The sequence below is a fragment of the Dipodomys ordii genome, unplaced genomic scaffold (genome assembly GCF_000151885.1).
Source record: "Dipodomys ordii isolate 6190 unplaced genomic scaffold, Dord_2.0 Scaffold3, whole genome shotgun sequence".
Classification (NCBI taxonomy): domain Eukaryota; kingdom Metazoa; phylum Chordata; class Mammalia; order Rodentia; family Heteromyidae; genus Dipodomys; species Dipodomys ordii.
Window position 1 is genome coordinate 28,125,296 of NW_012267219.1, and position 19,723 is coordinate 28,145,018.

Sequence of the window (19,723 nt, forward strand, 5' to 3'; positions counted from 1 at the left end):
TTTTTCTTTTTCAGCTAGTGTTTTCACTGGTTAGCACGTCACATTCTGTGAACTTAGATTTGATTTTCTATTATGGTTTCCAAACCAACACCATGAGTGTCTTTTGTTTTGTTTTTAATCTCTTTAAAATCTCACGCTTTCTGTCTTTTAGGTGGCAATTCACTCTGTGCTTGAAAAGCTTTTCAGAAGCATTTGGAGTTTACCCAACAGCAGAGCTCCATTTGCAATAAAATATTTTTTTGACTTTTTGGATGCCCAAGCTGAAAATAAAAAAATCACAGATCCTGATGTGGTACATATTTGGAAAACAAACAGGTGGGAATATAGGTGATTGCTGTTTTCAAGAATCTAGGACAGAATATTAACTATAAAGAGGATATAGGGAGTCACAACAAGAAGTTTCATTTATCTCTGGATCAGAATCTTTGGGCTTGGTAAACTATCACACCAAAACCACGCCTATATTGAGGATCCTGTTCTTTAAGATAAACATCTTTAATGCAAGAAAAAGACTTTGTCTAAATTTTGCTAAACCACAAAAGTGAGAAATTAATTAGTAGTGATATTTTTAATACTAGTACTAGGGTTTGAACTCAAGACCTGGGCACTGTCCCTTAGCTTAATGGCTCAAGGCTGGTGCTCTACCATTTGAGTCATAGCTGCACTTCTGCTGTCCAATTGGAGATGAGTCTCACAGACTTTCTTGCCTGAGTTAGCCTAGAATCACTCAGGTCTCAGCCCCACTGAGTAGTTAGGAGTATAGACAGGCACCATCAGCATCTTGCTAATTTGCGAGCTTTATCATAACCATTTTCAGTAAGCATCTATTTGCTCCCCAAATAATCAGTTACTTGGCAGTTTTCAAGCTAGGCCATATATATTTTTTTAAATGTGGTACTTACAAAGGTTAGTATTGTTTTCCTGAATTTTAACATTTTACTTTAAAGAAAAGCAGGGCATCCAGATTTATTCTAAATGTCTCCTCGGAAGAAAAGCACAACTCATTATCTCTATTTCAAATATTTTGAGCAGAATGGAATCAGATTCAGTTATGATGAAAGGGAACTTCTCATGCAAATTCAAGTCCTACGTTAGCCAAGCCTAGCTGAAGTTTACAAGGCTAAAGTTTCAGATCTATAAGATCTCGCCCATTAATCTGAGTCTATCCTGACTCTCCGTCTTGGCTCACTCCTGTCCTGTGTCCTAGCTTCATGTCTCTAGCCCCTACACACACAGCACAGCACTACAGCCCGTACAGAAGAGCCACTGAGAGCCCAGAAGCCATGTAGTGGAGGTAGTAAGCTAAGCCAGAGTTGAAAATGAAGTCATGAAAGGACTTGGAACAGTCTCTAAGACCATACCTAAGTATGTGAGTGCTGGAATAGAGTAATGAACAACACAGATAAACTTAAGAGTTTGAATTCTACTCAGTGCACATCGACAGGAATGTGGCCACTGAAGTGCAATAGAAGGTGCTGGGTGCAGTGGGGAAGTGGAAGGCCAGGATAGAGCAGACAGGGAAGAACAGAAAGAAGTCCAGGAGAGTGGCAGTGAGCAGGGTGAGGCAGGCTGGGAGAGGAGGCACAAACTGATTGAAGGTCAGCAGAGGGTGAGAACAGAGGAGTAACCAGATTGGATTCTGTGTTAAGATCAAGTGTTGTAAGAGAACAGTCAGGAGCTGGGTGAGGCTTAGACCAGGGGGCCATACTTAGGTATGGTACTTAGATAGAGATGGGGCTAGATCTAGTTCTAGTTCTCACTGGTGACCATCATCTCTTACAACCTAGCACTATCTGGGATTCTTTTCTTGTTCTCCTCTAGCCTGCCTTTCAGTAGCTGTTGGTACTTGTGCCAAGTGGTGCTGGGTGACTTGTTTGATAGTTTGGCTAGGCAGGCTACTTCCATAACAAAGGTATCAATACTCATCTATAAACGATGCTAGAACAGGTCCTCCTCCTACGAATGGCCCTATTTGAAGAGATTGTTCTTTTTGAACAGCCTTCCTCTTCGCTTCTGGGTAAACATCCTAAAGAACCCTCAGTTCGTCTTTGACATCAAGAAGACACCACATATAGATGGCTGTTTGTCGGTGATTGCCCAGGCCTTCATGGATGCCTTTTCTCTCACAGAGCAGCAACTAGGGAAGGTGAGGCCCAACTTTGCACCTTCTCTACACACTTGTGAACTTGAAACCCCATTTTGTACATAGGCAAATAATAAACAGGTAGTTCAAACCATACCAGATGAAAAGAAATAATTATGCCACTGCCAATTGGCTTTTCCATAAAATGTCTCAGCTACTTTTAGCTTTAATTCAGTTGTTCTCAAAAGTGCAAACCAAAAGAATTAGTCCCACTCCAGTACAGAAATACTATAGAATAACTTAGAAATAGAAAAGCTTTAAAATGAAGTATGTTTTATCACCTAGAAAAATAAGTCCATATGTGCATAATGCCCACACAGTGGACATCAGTAACTATTATGAAACTATTACTATTTGTCCAAGTTAATTTTATCTGTATATCTGCATGTACATATATATTTGAATTTAAATATAAAAATGGCTTATAGAGAAGAAAATCTTATGAGACTTACAATTATACCCATTTGCCCCAGCTTATAATCAAAGCCCATAATATTTCTTGCCCCCGGTTTTTTCCACTGCTCAAAACCCCCAAGAAAGCCTGAATAACTTGGAAAGAGGTGTTCTGATCTTTCCTGAGCATTCATATTAAACAAAGTGCTTTCTATATGCACTGGACTTCAGAAAAATCTATGGAAGGGGCTGGGAAGGTGGCTCAGTGGTAGAGCGCTTGCCTTGCATGCCTGAGGCCCTGGGTTCGATACCTCAGCATCACATAAGCAAAAAGCCGGAAGTGGCACTATGGCTCAAGTGGTAGAGTGCTAGCCTTGAGCTGAAGAGCTGAGGGACAGTGCCCAGGCCCAGAGTTCAGGCCCCACGACCGGACCCCCTCCCCCCCCCACAAAAAAAAAAAAGAAATCTATGGAGGACTAACGGCTCTTCAGTAGGGAAATTCTCAGAGAAGCTGAAATAAGTGGTGACTGAGGCTTCTTTCCTAGCCCCGTTATTTTAGGGGGCAAATTCATGAGGTGCCTTCTCCTAAAAACCCAGTAGGAACTAATTTCCACATTTCTTTGCTCACATATGCATTTCACAACTCCCCTATCTAGTAAAATCCTATTCACCAACATTTTATCCATTCCACAATAATGATTTTTGATGTCTTTTACTCTGCTACTAATGACGTCATAGTTAAGCACTGTAGATATCTGCCTAGATTGTAAGCTTCTCAAAGGAAGATACCAGTCAACTTCATCTTTTGTTCATTCAGAACCTGCCAGCTATGCTTGGCTAAGTAAAAGCTTATTGAATGGATGAAATATTATGTGATTTATGGGTTCCATCTAAACTTGACAAGCAAACTTCAGTCTTCTCTCAGTTAAGGCAGCCTTCAGATGATTAATCAAACCATTGATTCAGACACTGGACTCTGTAAAAGATACTGGGACATTAGCCCTATCATTAACTCATCTTTCCTGAATAGATCTTGTTTAAATTTTGGAAAACTAACCTTTCCACCTACTTAATTTTTACATATGATCACTGTTATAATTACACACAACCATTTAAACTGTCAGAGAACCTTTGCAAGGTAAGACCTGCGAGCCACTAGGAGTAAGGACACCGTGCTTCCTTGAGGAAACCGCAAGATCTTCACCATGCAATGAAATATGGGGACATGCTGGAAAATTTGCCACTGCCAATTACATACCACTTTCATAGTTATATAAAGGGCTCAATCAGATCTACAATCAAGTCTTTTATAAATGCCAAAATTCACTGGTGGGTGAGGATGAGAGCAAATGCTTTAATTCAGGCTTTTTACAACCATTAGTAATGAACGATGATTGAAATAAGTTCCATTGTTACATTAACTCAAAATCATGCAAAAATAATAATTTCAGTTCTTTTATGAGGAAGGCTGAATATATTAGCATTTATTCTGCCTGAAAATAACAGTGACTCACTAGAACTATCTAGATGGCAGTCACTCAGTCAACGTTATTGAGGCCTAAGTTGCAGGAAGCCTTGTCAGAGAAGGAAACATTGGTGGTGGAGCTTCAGCTATACTATTCTGTCCTAAATTTCTTGATGGTTCCTTTTTCTTTCTTTTTTTTCCAGGAAGCACCAACAAATAAACTTCTCTATGCCAAGGATATACCAACCTACAAAGAGGAAGTAAAATCTTATTACAAAGCAATCAGGGACCTGCCTCCATTGTCATCTTTAGAAATGGAAGAATTCTTAACTCAGGAATCTAAGGTATCTTTAGAAAGTAGAAATAAGCTACCATTGGTTGTTTCTTCTTCTTTTTCTTCTCTAAAGTCATTTCAGAGCCTGTGAACAAATCTGTTTTTTAGAAACATGAAAATGAATTTAATGAAGAAGTGGCCTTGACAGAAATCTACAAATACATCGTAAAATATTTTGATGAGGTAAGACTTTACTTCAGATCTTTGTAATCTATGAACGCATCAGTCACAGGGATCTGCTTGTAGCATTCTGTAGGTTTCAGGACAGCTCTGGCATCCCAAATAGGCAGAAAGGAAGGCCCAGGACGCCTGTCTGAGATGGGGGTTCCTGGCACCACGCCAGACCCCGCACTTGGTGCCCCTGAATTTACATTTGAGTTCATGGGGCCTCCATTTGATGAGTATCTTATCCCCCTTTTAAATGGGGCCATCATATGCTTGACTACCACCTGCTAAAAATGAAAACTAGCCTGTTAATAAGTCACATAGTTTCTATATTCAATAGTTATGAAATTATGACATTTCTAATTTAAGTATTTCAATAACAAATGTTTAAGTTCAGGCATTTTAAGGACCATTATTAATGAACTACCATTCTCCTTGATGATTAATTCTCCTTAATCTGGATGCGTTGTTTCCAAGTATGTGTTAATTCCCCCTTCCCTGATTCCCCCCCACTCAGTCATGCTGGGACAGGCTATCCATGTCTATGGTGAGAATAGCTCACCAATTCCATTTGCTACTTGAAGATCAATGAAGCGCTAAGGTAGGGTAGAGGAAATGAGTTCCTTCAACATGATAAGCATCCCTCTGTCCAGGGGCCAGAGAAGGGAAGCACTGGGGGAGGGTAGAGGAGGGGCTAGACTGGGGTGTGGGGAGGAAGGAGGGAAGGGAAGGACTCATCTGGACCAGGATGCCCTTGCCTGCTGCATTAAGGACAATACTTGCCTGCATGCTGGCTGCCCAGGAATGCTTGCTGTGCTTGGAATGGCTGTGACATAATGCATAACTTAGGGCCTTGGAAGTCTGGCCTCATATTTGTAAGCACATAGTTGGTATTTCTTGTGGGCTTCTATTTTAAGTCAACGTGTTGTTGATTCTGTGATAATGACTTGGCAAAACAACTTGCAAAATGAGTAAATGATCGAAGAAAATGTTGGCATCTGTTTCATACAGATTTTTTTTTTTACCAATCATAACATCAGGAATGCAAGAAAGGAAAAAAGATTTAAAAAAAAATAAAGCAAAAACAAAACAAAAAACAAAAAACCAAACCCATCAGAATTGTAATGCTAAAACCACAATATCTAAAATAACTGTTCTAATTGTCAACAGATTCTAAATAAACTAGAAAGAGAACGAGGGCTGGAAGAAGCTCAGAAACAACTCTTGCATGTAAAAGTCTTATTTGATGAAAAGAAGAAATGCAAGTGGATGTAAGTACTCTGGGGCCTGGTTTAATCTGGCAAAAGTTCTTCAGACGACTTGGGAGCAAAATGGCTGCTAGAGCTACTCTGTGTCGTTAATTTTTAAGTTTGCACATAGGTTCCACTTTGAGCACTGTCTTTTAGGAGACTGAGGCCCATGCACAGCTTTTAGAAAGCTCTGGACCATTGTGCCTGTGAGTATGCCTTGGAACCCTTCTGTAAATAGAGCTGAAGTGCTTGTTGGAAGCAGCCTCCTTGTTTACAGAGAACACAGGGCCAGTAAGCAAGTGTCAGTATTGTTAACTACAGTCTCCACTTAAGCACAATGATATCTAAGTGGTTTTGTTGGAAAACTACATCTATGTAGCACTTGTGACTACACTGCACCTCTGCAGAAAAGGGATATTGCCAATACTCAAAACAAAAATGTGAAATGAGTCATTTGGAAACAAGGTGGGGTGTTAGGGCAACCTCCAGGATCTGCAGCATCGAAACTTTCCCGAGTAGTTCTTGGAAAAAGGTGACCGCAAAATTTGGTAGTGTGTACACTTAGCATTCGTGAGTGTGTGTGTGTGTTTAAACCAAAAACTAACAGTGTTGCAACATTGTTGAAAGGGCTTGTGTTTTATCGGTGGTCGCCAAATGCACTCATGGAACTCACCTCCACATATTCCATCAAGGAGCTCTAAAGCAAGGAGAGTGAGTGGACTTTGTTAAAATGCAACAGCGTTTTACCCAGATACTTTGTCCTGATGTGTGTTCCTTGATTTTTCATTCAAAATGTGTTTGATAGTGGACACGTTGGGTATTGTAAAGAGAAAAAAAATCATTTTCTGTTCAAAAGTTGATCAGAACTCTGTGGAAGTGTAATTCTACATTTCTATACTAGTGTCTCCTTGCTTTAGATTTCTGGTGAACCCTGTGGTATAAATAATTGTGTGTGATTTTAAAAAAAAGATACATTTTACATTTCATCAGATTGTTGTTCACACTGGAGTATTATATATAAATATATATATTTGAGGCCCAAGGCCTGAAAAATATTAGTATACAACTTGGTATCTTAGTCTTACTATGTACTTTTTGAAAGTATTCCTTACAGGAGAAAGAATTTAAAATGCTCATTTTATTCATGCCTTTCTTTCTAAAGAAGTCCCTATCGTTATACTGTAGGTCTTTTTATTGCTGATTTTTTATTCCTGAATTTTTGCTGCTCACGACCAATTTTAATACCACTGTGTTTTCCTTCTATTAAACCAGAAGACATAAAAAGTGTAATTGGCAACTCTCCGGCTTTCCTTGTGTCAGGCACCTTTTACCCTTGGTGCTGTAAATCCCCTACATTTTTTCAAGAAAGAAAACATTATTCACGCATTCCTTGAAACCATTTACCAACACTGTATGGAACATCGGGATTGAAATGTGAACTTGTCTTAGGCAAATGCAATTCTTTTTTGCTCCTTAATATCTGTTCAGGTGTGAGAGGCACCTTCCCAACCCTATCGCCTTTGTCTGTGCAATGGACACATCTCAAAAATACTACCAAATAGGTTACTTTGAAGTTTAAAGGTTAGAGGTCTGGTCCCCTTCTAAAGCTGCTACAGTTTTCAAAAGGGTGAAGGCGTTCATGAGAGAACAATTGTAGGAGAGTTGAGAGCCAAGGGTAGGAGAGTTGCCCAAAAGACTTCCCCTTCCCCAGGGTACAGAAAAATTCAAAGGGTCAGCTACAGCTTTATCTAAGCATTTGCTAAATGAGACATGAGGGTGTCCCTGTCTGGTTCTCTGCCACATGAGTGCTGTGTGGAGAGTTACCTCCTCTTTGGGGACTGTACTGTTAGGAACTTTGGGCAAGTCACTTACCTCTTTGTGCCTCAATTTCTGTATATTTCTAACCTACCTCACTGAGGGGGTATGAAGATTCACTAATGTATGTAGCGTGTTTGTCAATCCTCCAGTGAAAAGCACTATCTAGATCACATTTTGGATCACATTAGCCAAAAGCAGTAAATGGCCAAATTAGATGTGTGCTGAAGACAATCAGTCACTGGGTCTATACTAAACAACAAGTAGAGAAACAAATGGCAAACAATATCTATTTTCAAGTTTCTTTGCATATTTTTTGGTGCAAAACAATTCATTTATAAACTTTTTTTCTAACACTAGCGTCTACAGCAGCATTTTAAAATTAGTTCTGTTACCTTTTCTGTATTAGGATTGAAAGTCTATTTCTTATTGTATACCTGATTGAAGCTGTTCTTGGAGATGAATGTTTTAAATGTCTATAATCCAAAAATAAACATTTTGATGTACTTGTGGACTGGCGTGACTTTTTTCCGCCCCAGTTTTGCAGTTCTAATTGGTGTTTTACTCTAAATGGCTCTATGGAAGTGATCTGTAGGACGGGGCATCACTGCCCACTGCTTGGAGTAAGCAGCTCCACACAGTGTGGCCAAGAGCACTTGGTCCCAACTCCTGCCCTCACTGCCAGTACATGGAGTCTCACTGTGAGGACTTCTGGATAAGCAACAATCCACTTAGTTTGGTGGACTTGAGCTTTCCTTTGTTGATATCTAAAAGATGTTACATAAAGAAGCTTCCAAAGAGTGCACAATGAAAAAGTGACTACATACTTAGGGAAATGGAACACAATTGTTTGGTCAGATCCAAAACAGTGGGAAACAAAGTGAAACATCACCGATACTCGAGAGGGGCCCCACTGGGCTCACTTTACAAATCCATAACCCTTCAATTTTCTACAAACTGCGATACAATAAAGTCCAAATTAGGGAAATTGTTTCAATTGTAAAATACATGTTGTATGGTAGAAATGAAAGCAAACACAAACAACAGCAGTAGGTAGAAAAATATTTATTAAGCTCTTCAATAAATTATGTGCACACAGCTTTTTAAAAATGGTAACCTTCTGTAATGAATATGAGACAGACACGTAGATCATCTTTAAGTTTTTAGGCTGTCTTTTAAAGTGCCATCTTTTTTCTAAAACCTAGTAGAGGTTTAGAACTCTTGTATATAGTAAACCAGACAATAATTGACCTTGTTATGGTAAAGTATCTTAAGGAAGAGGGAAAAGATGGGCATATTTTAGACAAAGATGCCAAAATATTCAACAATGTAAAATTAATTTAAAACTTGATTTCTTAATTAATTCCTTGTACTCATTTTTATATTTGCAAAGGGTTCCAATACAGTTTCTAAATAGCTCTGAAATGGATTCTTTGAATGTTTCACTTTTCATAGTAAAACCTAAAGTCCTGATACTTGTGTACTGAAGCATGTAGCTGGCACCTTTCCTTACAGCAAGCTCCAGTACTTTGGCAAATAGTAATAAAGTATCTCAGTGCCACACATGTCAAACTCCACACTTTATTGAGTCCCTGATTTCACCCCTTTTGATCTATCTGCCTTTTCTCCAAGAACATCACTCCCCAGAAGATCCAAGTTCCTCTAGCTGTTTTCTTTGGGTTGTTTCTAGTTCTTCTAGTCTTTTTCGAAGAAGAGAGAGTTCCCTTTGATGCTGTTCTTCCTTAAAAAGGATTTAGCAAAGCACAACAAAAGAAACTGTTAGATAAACTGGAAGAGTGATTGCCAGGTGGCAGCCTCTGTCTTGCTCTTACAAGCTTGCAGGAAAAGATGTCCATTTTAACAGTCTAAATACAGAGATGCGTGGGTTAAGCTACTAACTAGTCCAGCTTCTCTCCTGCCTCGGGCTTTAGCCTTAAGCAAAAACCAGTCTGTTCTTCCCTAGGTGTAAAATTCACTAGGGAGTAAATTAGAAAATGTGAAGGGCAGGGCAGGCACAGGTGTACTTGCATGGCAACTTTCAAACAAGACTGGAGTTTTAATAGTTTATTATAAACAAAGTCAGTGAGGTTCGGTGACTACCATCTTCTGTGCTTATAGTATAACACTTATCAACACTCCATCTTCACAAAAAAACATCCAATTTAATATCAAGGGCCCTGGTATAGCAGTAAGGGCTCAAGTTTTGGAATCATTTAGGTACAAAATTTAACTCCATCATTTTTACGTCACTTCATTATTTGACTCAATTTCCTCATCTATCAATTAGGAATAGTAATACTTGCCCTCAGTTTAATACTTTTTGTCTAAACTTAAAAACTGCCTAAACAAACTGTTGCTTAAACTGTGGTTAAGTATTTTAAGAATTTCGTTTAATATGTTTTCATTAGTGTTAAAATACTGTATGGAAAATGCAAAGTTAATTGCAATAATACTTCACAGCAGTGTGCCAATAAGCTATAAACTCTAGGTTATTCAAGACTCATTTACCAAGATTTTTTCTATTACCCAATAGGAGATTTGATTCTCAGCATCATCACTAGAAGGAAATACAATTCTACTTCTGGGGGAAATTCAAATCTACTTCTCAGTAAATCTCTATGATAAATGAAAGGGAAGAAGTTAAACTTAGTCTTTGGGTATGCCTTTTGAGGCTAAGACCACATTTAGAATTTGAATTTGAATTCTGTATTTAAATGGGCAGAAACCTACAGAAACATTTAACAGTTTTCCTAAAATAAATGCTCAAACCTGCACATGAGGAGGAAAGGCTAGGTCCATGCCAGGAACCATGGCTGATGACTGAAGGTTAACAGGATTTGTAGGTGCTGTGGGAGGCATGTGAGGAACCAGGATTAGACTTCGAAATTCATTATGTCTTCTCTGTATATCCTTTAGTCTTTTCTGAAGCCTTGTATACTCTTCAAATGGAACATTTTGTCTTGAAAAGAAAAAAGTACTCCTGTTTATAAATAGTTATACCCCAATCAAGAAGGATTATAATTCACAGAACTAGTAATATTTCAATATTAATATCTACAGATATTACTAAGGTACCTTAGTAAGGTACTAAGTTAAATTTGGCTTAGTTGAAGTTGGTGGCCTTCTACTTTGAGATACACTATACTAAAGTTGGCATGTATCCCACAATCCAGAAACCTCTTGAATATTCTATAAGAAAACCCAATGGTTTACACTATAGTAAGAATTATAACCAATACCAGTGCACATCATAAAACATCACCGAATAATTTTAAAGCAATTTCCATTATAAAAAGTCTAATACTTGATTAAAAGGTATGGTGACTACTAATTAGTAAATTCAAGACTTTTTATTAACCTGAATCATACAGTGCCACTATTTCCAACTATATATGGTGAATCTTCTTTGCTCAAAAAATGATAATGATAATGATTATCACCTGGGTTCAGATGTGCAAAACTGAACAAAAGCTAAAGCCCAATAATATTTTTTCTTCCCAGGAAAGCAAAAATTGACCATTGACTCAGTTGTAGCCACAATTTTCAGAACTATGCAACAGACACAACTTTCTTACTTTAGCACCTCCATACGTACCAACACCACCACCATCGATGCCAACACTAGTTACATGCCAAAGCCAGTGTCTGAACTTTGTTCTCAGTCTCAACTATAACATCCATACCTGACATGTCATAGAAATCTTGTAGTTTAAAGGACCATTAAGTAAGAAAGAAAAAGATAGTGCAGTTTGAGAAAGTTTTCAAATGTGCATTATAAGCCAAAACACAAAGTACAGTATTCTAAGAAACAAAGCCTTACAATATCAAAATAACCATGAGTATATAAACATACAAACACATTACCTGTTCAGCACCTGGTTTTCTGTTTCCAATTCTTCTTTCTTTGCCTCTAAAACTTCTACTTTCTCCTGCAGTCTCTTCAACTTGTTTTCATGAAGAGATTTTCTCTAGAAAAATAAAGACTAATATAAACAATTGTGTGAACATTTTAACTTCCTATTTGAACAAAACTATATAGTGAGCATTTTACGTACTAAATTATTTAAAGTATAGAGATGCAATTTTTCAGGGACGGCATGGAGCCATGTAGTCATAGCTCTTCCTGAAAATTGCAAAGACAATGAATCACAAATCCCCATCTCATCAATGTACAAATAGAATTGTTCTGGATGCCAAATCAGAAAAATTGGTATCTGTAACTAAACTACAAATAAAAAATCTAAAAAGGGAAGAAGTCAAATTACACAAATGAGTCTGTCATCTACAAAGACATCATAAGCATCATTGTCTCAGAAGTTACGTGTTTAAAAAAACGGACACAAAACTCAAAATGAAGAGCCTGTCTTGAAATGGTAAGTTATTCCAAAGTAAAACATTAAGGGAGAAGAAAGCTGATATAGAGCATGAATGCTTTTCAGTTTTAAAATATGCCTTTCTAGTTAAAAGGGAAAGAATTAACTTTACAATACACGAAGGGAAAGTTTCTACAAGTAAATGTAGGATTGCCTGAGATCAAATGGAATAGTGCAATAAAAGGAGTATATGAACAAAAGTATGTATTTTCACCTTTATAAACAGGTTTTAAAAATAGAATGACACCTCGAATGTTGGAACTCTAGTAGTTGCAGACCTTTTCAATATTTGCTTTCGAACTCCTTTCACTGAAATATAACAAGTTCATAGAAAAATATATAGAATGTAAATGCAAAAAAAGCAAAACTCAAGAGAAAAAAATGCCAGCACAACCACTTCATAGGTCAAAAGCATTTGCATGACAAGTGCCCTTACCTCTTTCTAGTCATGTGCCCAACTAATTTATTTCCAAAAATACAATTCAGCATACTTTTAAATTTCAGTTGAAGGGAGTAAGAAGACTCCTCTTTTGTTCGTGAGAGTTACTCATGCTATTACTCACTGGTATAGGTTAGTCACTGTCAGTCCCTTGGGCTATTACACAACGGATTATATTCACCCAGTCCACTACTTAAGGGCAAAGGATTGCTCCCAGTTAGAACCACTAGAGTTTTCACTTCATCCTTCTCCTTGCTTAGTTTCATGCAGGCTCTCTGAATTCCCCCTCATGCTCATGTCTACTCTGGGAAAGGAACCTCTCTTCTGACCTTTATCACCACAAATAGTTATTTATGTAGTCTTGGTAATTAAGGCAGAGAAATCTTGCACAGCTATCATCAAATTTATTTAGATGTTATGACATACTATTGCAACTGGTATTTAAATATTTTATATTCTTATTGCGCATAAAGATGTTTATTACTTAGACTTAATATCCAACTTTTAAAATCTAATATCTTAATACCTTATTAATAGATTATATTTAATGCATATATAACAATGCCATCTTTGGATGACAATTTTACTTCCTCTTCTCCAATTGTTATATTAATTTCTTTCACTTGCTAAAAATTTCTAATTCTATTAACTGTAACCTCCAACAATAGAGAACAAAATGGTGATAGTGGACTTTTGCCTTGTTCTTGAATCTGGGTGAATGGAGAAAGCATTCAGTATTTCATCAGCAAGTCAGTAAGTGTGAGTTGGGAGAATTTTTTTTTCTTTTCTTCTTTTTTATTTTTAATGCAGGTCCTGAGGATTAATCTCAAAGGGTGGGGGAACTATCTCTGAGCTTTTGTGCTCAAGGCTAGAGCTCTAACACTTGAGTCACAGCTCCACATCTGGCTTTTTGGAGGTTAACTGGAGATAAGACTCTAGGTGCACGGCTTCCAACCTCAATCCTCAGATCTATCTCCTGAATGTCAAGTATTACAAGCAGGTGCCTCCAGCACCCAGAAAGCTGGACATATTTTGTAGACATCTCTTATCAGATTGAAAATTCGATTCCTAATTTAATAACTATGTTGATAAAGTTCAATGCATTTTATGTTTAAAACCTCATCAAAATAGTTTTCAGCATTCACTGAAAAATCACAATACCCTTCCTTCTTTGCTCTGGGAGGGTGAGGGACACTGGTCAGTTTTACATGCTGAGCTACCTTTATTCCTACAATAAACTCATTTCATAACATCATTTTTTAGTGTATACTGAACTCAGTATACACTAATGATTAGGGATGTTTTTTCCTTACTTTCCTATCTGGAAGAGTTTCTGTTAAGACTGGTGTTCTTTCTTCCTTAAGTATTTGGAAGAATTTACCAATGAAGCCAAATGAGGCATTTTCTTTATGGAAGGTTTTTAATTAAAGTCTCCATTTCCTTAATAGATATGACTGATCAGATTTCCTAATTATTCCAGTATTCATTTTGTTAAGATGGTCTTCAAGGAATATATTTATTTCATCTACATTGTACTAACACAATTATTTTTTACAATATTCTTTTAAAATTTTACTATCTATACAATATGCAGTGGTATCTCCTTTTCCAATAAAGGCAACATTCATTATGTTTATCTAATGCAACTTTGGGTTGTTTGAGGAGAATCAGCCTCACAGTGTCTTATCAGTTTTATCAATGTTTCAAAATCCAGCCCTTGGCATTTTCAATTTTCCACATTTTCTGTTTGACTGATTTCTACTCATATCTTGAAGGTGTTGATAATGTCTTTTGTTAAATCTATTGAGTTAAAACAGTTATTTTGTTTTTAGATTTAAGTTTGCTTTAAAAACAAACAAAAAGCTTTCCAGCTAGTTGCTGGTGGCTTAAGCTACTTTCAAAAGATTGAAATCTAAGGATTGAGGTTCAGAGTCAGCTCATGCAGACAAATCCAAATCTCCAAATAACCAGCAAAATGTCAGAAGTGGAGGCTTGGTTCAAATGGTAGAACACCAGTTGTGAAGCTGAGTTTAAGTCCCAGGACCAGCAAAAAAACCAATTTTCCAAGCTGGTGCTGCTGACTAAACTGTATTCCTAGCTACCTGGGAGACAGAGATGGAAACAATCATAGGTCCAAGCCAGCCGGAGGAAAAGGTTTATGAGACTCCTATTTCAACCACCAGCTCAATGTGGTGGCACATGCTTGTCATTCCAGCTATTGTGGAAGAAGTCAACAGAAGGATCAAAGTCTAGGCCAGTTTAGGGGAAAATGAGACCCTCTCTAATAAATTAGTGAGGTAAAGAGAATGAGGGGTGGGACTCAAGTGGTAAAGCATGTGCCTAGTCAGTGTGAGACTCAAGTGGTGAAGCTTTAAGTTCAAATCATAGTAGAAAAACAAACAAATGTTTTCCCGTTGTCTGGTATAATTTCAAGCTTTTATTTCTAAGTATATGCAACACAGTTATTTTTAAAGCCAGTATCTCATTAGTTCATTACCTGGATCTGCTACTTTAGTCTGTTTATACTGGTTATTTCTCATGTTTCTGTTCTGTTCTTTAGTTTTGCTTTTTGACAGTGGTACGGGAGCTGAACTTTAACAAGCTAAGCAGGTACTCTACCTCTTAAGCTATACCTCTAGCACTTGTTGCACTGGTTATCTTTGAGACAGGCTCTGTGCCCGAGTTGACCTGAACAGTAATCCTATTTGCTCTTAACTCTGTAGGTGGGATGACAGGTCCAAACCAATACATCCATTATTTTTGTTGTTGTTGTTGTTGAAATGGAGCCTTGCAAACTTTTTTGCCCAGGCTGACTTCAAAATAAAATCCTTCCACTCTCTACCTCTTGAGTAGCTAAGAAAACATACTTGAGCCACCTGTGCTAAGATGTTTGTTTTTACAATCAATAGATTTTTTTTGGGGGGAGGGCTGTCGTGGGACCTGAACTCTGGGCCTGGGCACTGTCCCTCAGCTCTTCAGCTCAAGGCTAGTGGCTCTACTTGAGCCACAACTCTATTTCTGGCTTTTTCTGCTTATGTGGTGCTGAGGAATTGAACCCAGGGCCTCATGCATGCAAGGCAAGCACTCTACCACTGAGCCACCTTCCCAGCCCCAATCAATAGATTTTCTTAGAGCAGTTTTAGACATAGACAGACATAGACAGTAGAGAGTTAGTATATACTGCCTTACCCACTCTGTTTACAGAGTGGATAATAATACTTGTACTGTGGTACATTTGTTAAAATTGAGATATTATTAATTATGGTCTGTAGCTTACATGAGAACTCATTCTTTGTGTTCTATGTTCTATAGATTCTGCTTAATATGTCATATGTCCACATGTCTACCATTATAGTATACAGAATACTTTCATTGGCCATGAAAAATTCCCTGTGAAGGAAACCTCCTTATACTACTGATGTCAATTAAAAACAACAAAAAAATCCCTGTGTTCTGCCTATTCTTTGTTCTCTTCACTCCTAAAATCTATACCTAGTAGCAATGTCTTTACTGTCTTCACAGTTTGCTTTATCTAGAAATGTCATATACTTGGAGTCTTTTTAGAAGGACCATGCTTTAATATTGGCAAGGGCTAGGCCTTTCACTTCACCTTAGTCCATGGATGAATCCCTTCTGGATCTGAATCCAAAGCCATCAGTGAATGAAATCCTGCTTTGTGGCAGATTCTGACCTCCAACTCTGTTTCCTAAGCCTTTGGAGGTTGTCAAAGCTTTGCTCAACTTTTTAGCCTGCCAGCTTTTCTTCTAAAATCAGCAATTTTCCTAAGAATCATAAGTGCTATGCTCACCCCTTTAGGCTTCTTATCGCTCAGGATTTTGACTTCTTAATAGTTTGTTGAATAACTCTTTAAGGACTTGACAGGGATATTTTTTGTGTATGTGCCAGTACTGGGACTTGAATGCAGGGCCTGGGTGCTGTCCCTTAGCTTTTTTGTTCAAGACAAGGGCTCTACGTCTTGAGCCACAGCTCCACTTCCAGCTTTTTTGTGATTAATTGGAGTTAACAGTCTCAGGACTTTCCTGCCTGGGCTGGCTTCAAACCACAATTCTTAGGTAACAGTTTCCTGAGTGCTAGGATTGAACCACAAGCACCTGGTTTATAGATTTTTTTTTTTAACTGTTTTTGTCCAATTTTCCCAGCTGTTGTCATGGTGTCTTAGGCCATTCTAGCTGCTATAGCAAAATACCTCAGACAATAAACAGAAGAAAATTAGCTCTCTTGGCTCTGGAAATTGGTAAATCTAACATTAAGGGTGCTGGTATGTTTGGAGAGTATCTACTTGTTCAGATGGTGCCTTCTGTGAGCAAAAAGAGTTAGTGAGACCCTATCTCAAAGAATAAGCTGAGCATGGTAGAGATAATTATAAACCTAACTATGAATGACTCATAGTAAAAGGATCAAAGGCCAAGGCCAAGGCCAAGGTAAAAAGTGCAAGACCCTACAAAAATAACAAAAGCAAAAAGGACTTCAGATGTGTCTCAAGGGGTAGAACATTTACCTAGCAAGCATAAGGCCCTGAATTCAATTACTGGTATTGCCTTTTCCTCCAAAAAAAGTACAGCCCACAAACCAGAAAGTTAGCCCTTATCACCTCTGCAGACACAGGTGAGAAACAGGGACTTAATTTCAGTTTTGTACATGTGGATATTCAATTTTCCCTCTATCAGTGTGATATACATTTTAATCACCTGTGTGAAGAATTAGATGGGTGCAGCTCCATAACTTGCTTCTGAATCTTCTGTTATATTTTATTGGCCTACATGTCAGTTTTACTGTCCATACCATGCCATTTTGTTATTATGGCTCTGTCATACAATTTGAAGTTACCTCTACACCTTTAGCATTGATGTTTATGCCCAGTATGGCTATGTCTATTCAGGGGCTTTTGTGCTTCTATATAAACTTCAGTGCTCTTTTTTTCTATTTCTATAAAAAGTCCTTGGAATTTTGATAGAGAGTACACTGAATCTGTGTCATTTTCAGTAACATAGCCATTTCACAATATAAATGCTGCCAATCCATGAATATAGATTTTGCCATCTTTTAGAGTCTTACTCAATTTCTTTTGAAGTTCGTTTGTGAATATATATATTTTTTGGGTCCAGTCATGGGGCCTGAACTCTGGGCCTAGGTGCTGTCCCTCAGCTCTTCAGCTCAAGGCTAGCACTCTACCACTTGAACCACAGCACCACTTCCAAAGGCTTTTTTCTTTTTGCTTATGTGGTGCTGGGGAATCGAACCCAGGGCCTCATGCATGCAAGGCAAGTACTCAACCACTGAGCCACCTTCCCAGCCCCTCAATTTCTTTACTACTGTATAGTTTTCAATAAGGAAGTCTTTCACCTTCTTGGTTATGCTTAAGTTTATTTTTGTTTGTATCTTTTTGAGACTATTGTGAATGGGACTGTCCTCTAGTTTGACCTACTCATCTTCACATCTTTTATTCCATCATCACCTTTAGTCAGTATCTTCATTTAAGAGTCTAAGTCCTAGATATCCTGCCACTACTTTATATTTGACATGTGTCTGATCCTATTATGTTCTTTCTACTCAGCTGACAGTCTTCATTTCATTGCAATAATTCTGTCTATATCCTTTTAAGCTAAAATACTTTGCATTTTGTTCTTATGTACTACATTCTTGTGTTTGTTTTGAGACAAGATCTTATGAAGTTGGTGGATCAGTCCCTAACTTCTGAGCTCAAGTGATCTTCCCTCTTCCGCTTCCTGAATGGTAGAAACACATCCCATTTCCTGTGCTATATTCTGTATTGTGTTCCTTCAGAATACCTTTCATTCAGAATACCTCTGAGAGTTACCTTTCATCTTTATTACTACATTCCAATCTACGCTTATATCACTTTAAGCTTATTGTGAACAGTTTCCTATTTGGTATCCCTGTCTTCAGGGTCTTTTTTTTCTCTCTTGTTTTTTGTTGTGGCATAGTCGTTCTCAAACTTCAGTGTCAAGATCAATCACCTAGGGTATATTCAGATATTTCCTTCATAATACCTTCTTTCTTCAACTAGATTTTATGTTCATCAAGGACAGACAGCAATGACGGCTTCAATTCTCTCCCTTCTAGCCCCACTCTATATACATAGCATAATGCTAGGCTATACAGAATATTAATTAAGGTGTTTTGAAATTTCAAAATTATCCTTCATCTCCTTTTACAAAACATTCACACCAGAATTATTTCAGAGAAGTAAAACTTAGAAGAAAAATAACGAAGTTGTCATTTCAAGTGTCTCAAAAGGATAAACAACCCATGAGCTCACTCTAAAAGGTCTCTCTTCATACTCACACTTCAAGAATGAGGATGTAGAGAAGTCATCAATAACAGAAGGGCATCTCAACCTGACATCCCTAGTCAAACTTTTCAAAACATCAAAATATCATTCTTTACTAAAGATTCTACCTAAAAACACTTACCAGAAATTATATAAGCCATGCACTTAGTAGTTCTAAAACACATCCTGAGATGGCAAAGTGTCATTTTTATCTAGCTTGTGGGGAAGAAGAGGGTAAAGTTGCTACTTGTGATTTATAAGAACTAATCACAGGAAAGAAATTCTACAGAATTATGATCTCTACTCTTAGGCTCCTATTTTGTTATTTAAGTTTTATTGTGTAGGAAAGTAATGGTATTTGTCACTTAGAAAGTCTGATGCATTCTTCTAAACAATATTTATGTGATTTTCCAGCCAAAATTGTGATACATAGCAATAATTTAAACTCAAGTAGGGAAAATGTATGAGTTAAACTAATTTATAGAGATTATTCTGATACAAGAAATAACACTCACATGGACCATGGCTCTAAGAGAAAAGCAACAAAACCTCTGGAATTGAAGTGGAAAGAGCAATGAAGGGAGAGCAAGGTTTTAATCACAGTTTTGATTATCATGAGTCAAGTGATCTTGGGTACTTACAATTGCTAAGGTCCCTTCTAGTCCTAAAACTACACATATATTTTCATAATTATATTTATGTCACATATAATATTTGTCCATGTTAACTGATGTAAAACTGTAAGCTATATGAGGGCAGTGTCTCACATGGAATAATTCTAGAATACTGTCACTGATTTGAACTTAGCAATTTCCTATGACTTAAATATAATACATATTAAAAAGTGAAATGCATACTATGTTATCACCCATTATTTGGTAGGAATTTTAGTAGAAAATATAATGAAATGTTTCTTTTAGGTTTTTATTTTTACTTTTTATTTTTTTTGGGTCCGGTCGTGGGGCCTTAACTCTGGGCCTGGGCGCTGTCCCTCAGCTCTTCAGCTCAAGGCTAGCGCTCTACCACTTGAGCC

General features: G+C 37.5%; 2 protein-coding genes across 3 annotated transcripts in view; one reads left to right on the top strand and one right to left on the bottom strand.

Moving 5' to 3' along the window:
• Positions 1–8,071, top strand: part of Plxnc1 (plexin C1) — a gene marked incomplete at its 5' end in the record, with an annotated part of 150,640 nt that extends 142,569 nt beyond the window's left edge. The window contains 5 exons of the mRNA XM_013018900.1: positions 152–315; positions 1,999–2,146; positions 4,205–4,345; positions 4,444–4,518; positions 5,671–8,071. Coding sequence (XP_012874354.1) covers positions 152–315; positions 1,999–2,146; positions 4,205–4,345; positions 4,444–4,518; positions 5,671–5,775 — 633 coding nt within the window. The remainder of the gene's footprint in view (positions 1–151; positions 316–1,998; positions 2,147–4,204; positions 4,346–4,443; positions 4,519–5,670) is intronic.
• Positions 8,072–8,614: 543 nt separating this feature from the next.
• Positions 8,615–19,723, bottom strand: part of Cep83 (centrosomal protein 83kDa) — an 80,788-nt gene continuing 69,679 nt past the window's right edge. For both annotated transcript variants that reach the window (XM_013023041.1, XM_013023049.1), the window contains 3 exons: positions 11,430–11,533; positions 10,335–10,524; positions 8,615–9,306 (listed from right to left, as the gene is read on the bottom strand). In XM_013023041.1, coding sequence (XP_012878495.1) covers positions 9,202–9,306; positions 10,335–10,524; positions 11,430–11,533 — 399 coding nt within the window. In that variant the 3' untranslated portion in view covers positions 8,615–9,201. The remainder of the gene's footprint in view (positions 9,307–10,334; positions 10,525–11,429; positions 11,534–19,723) is intronic.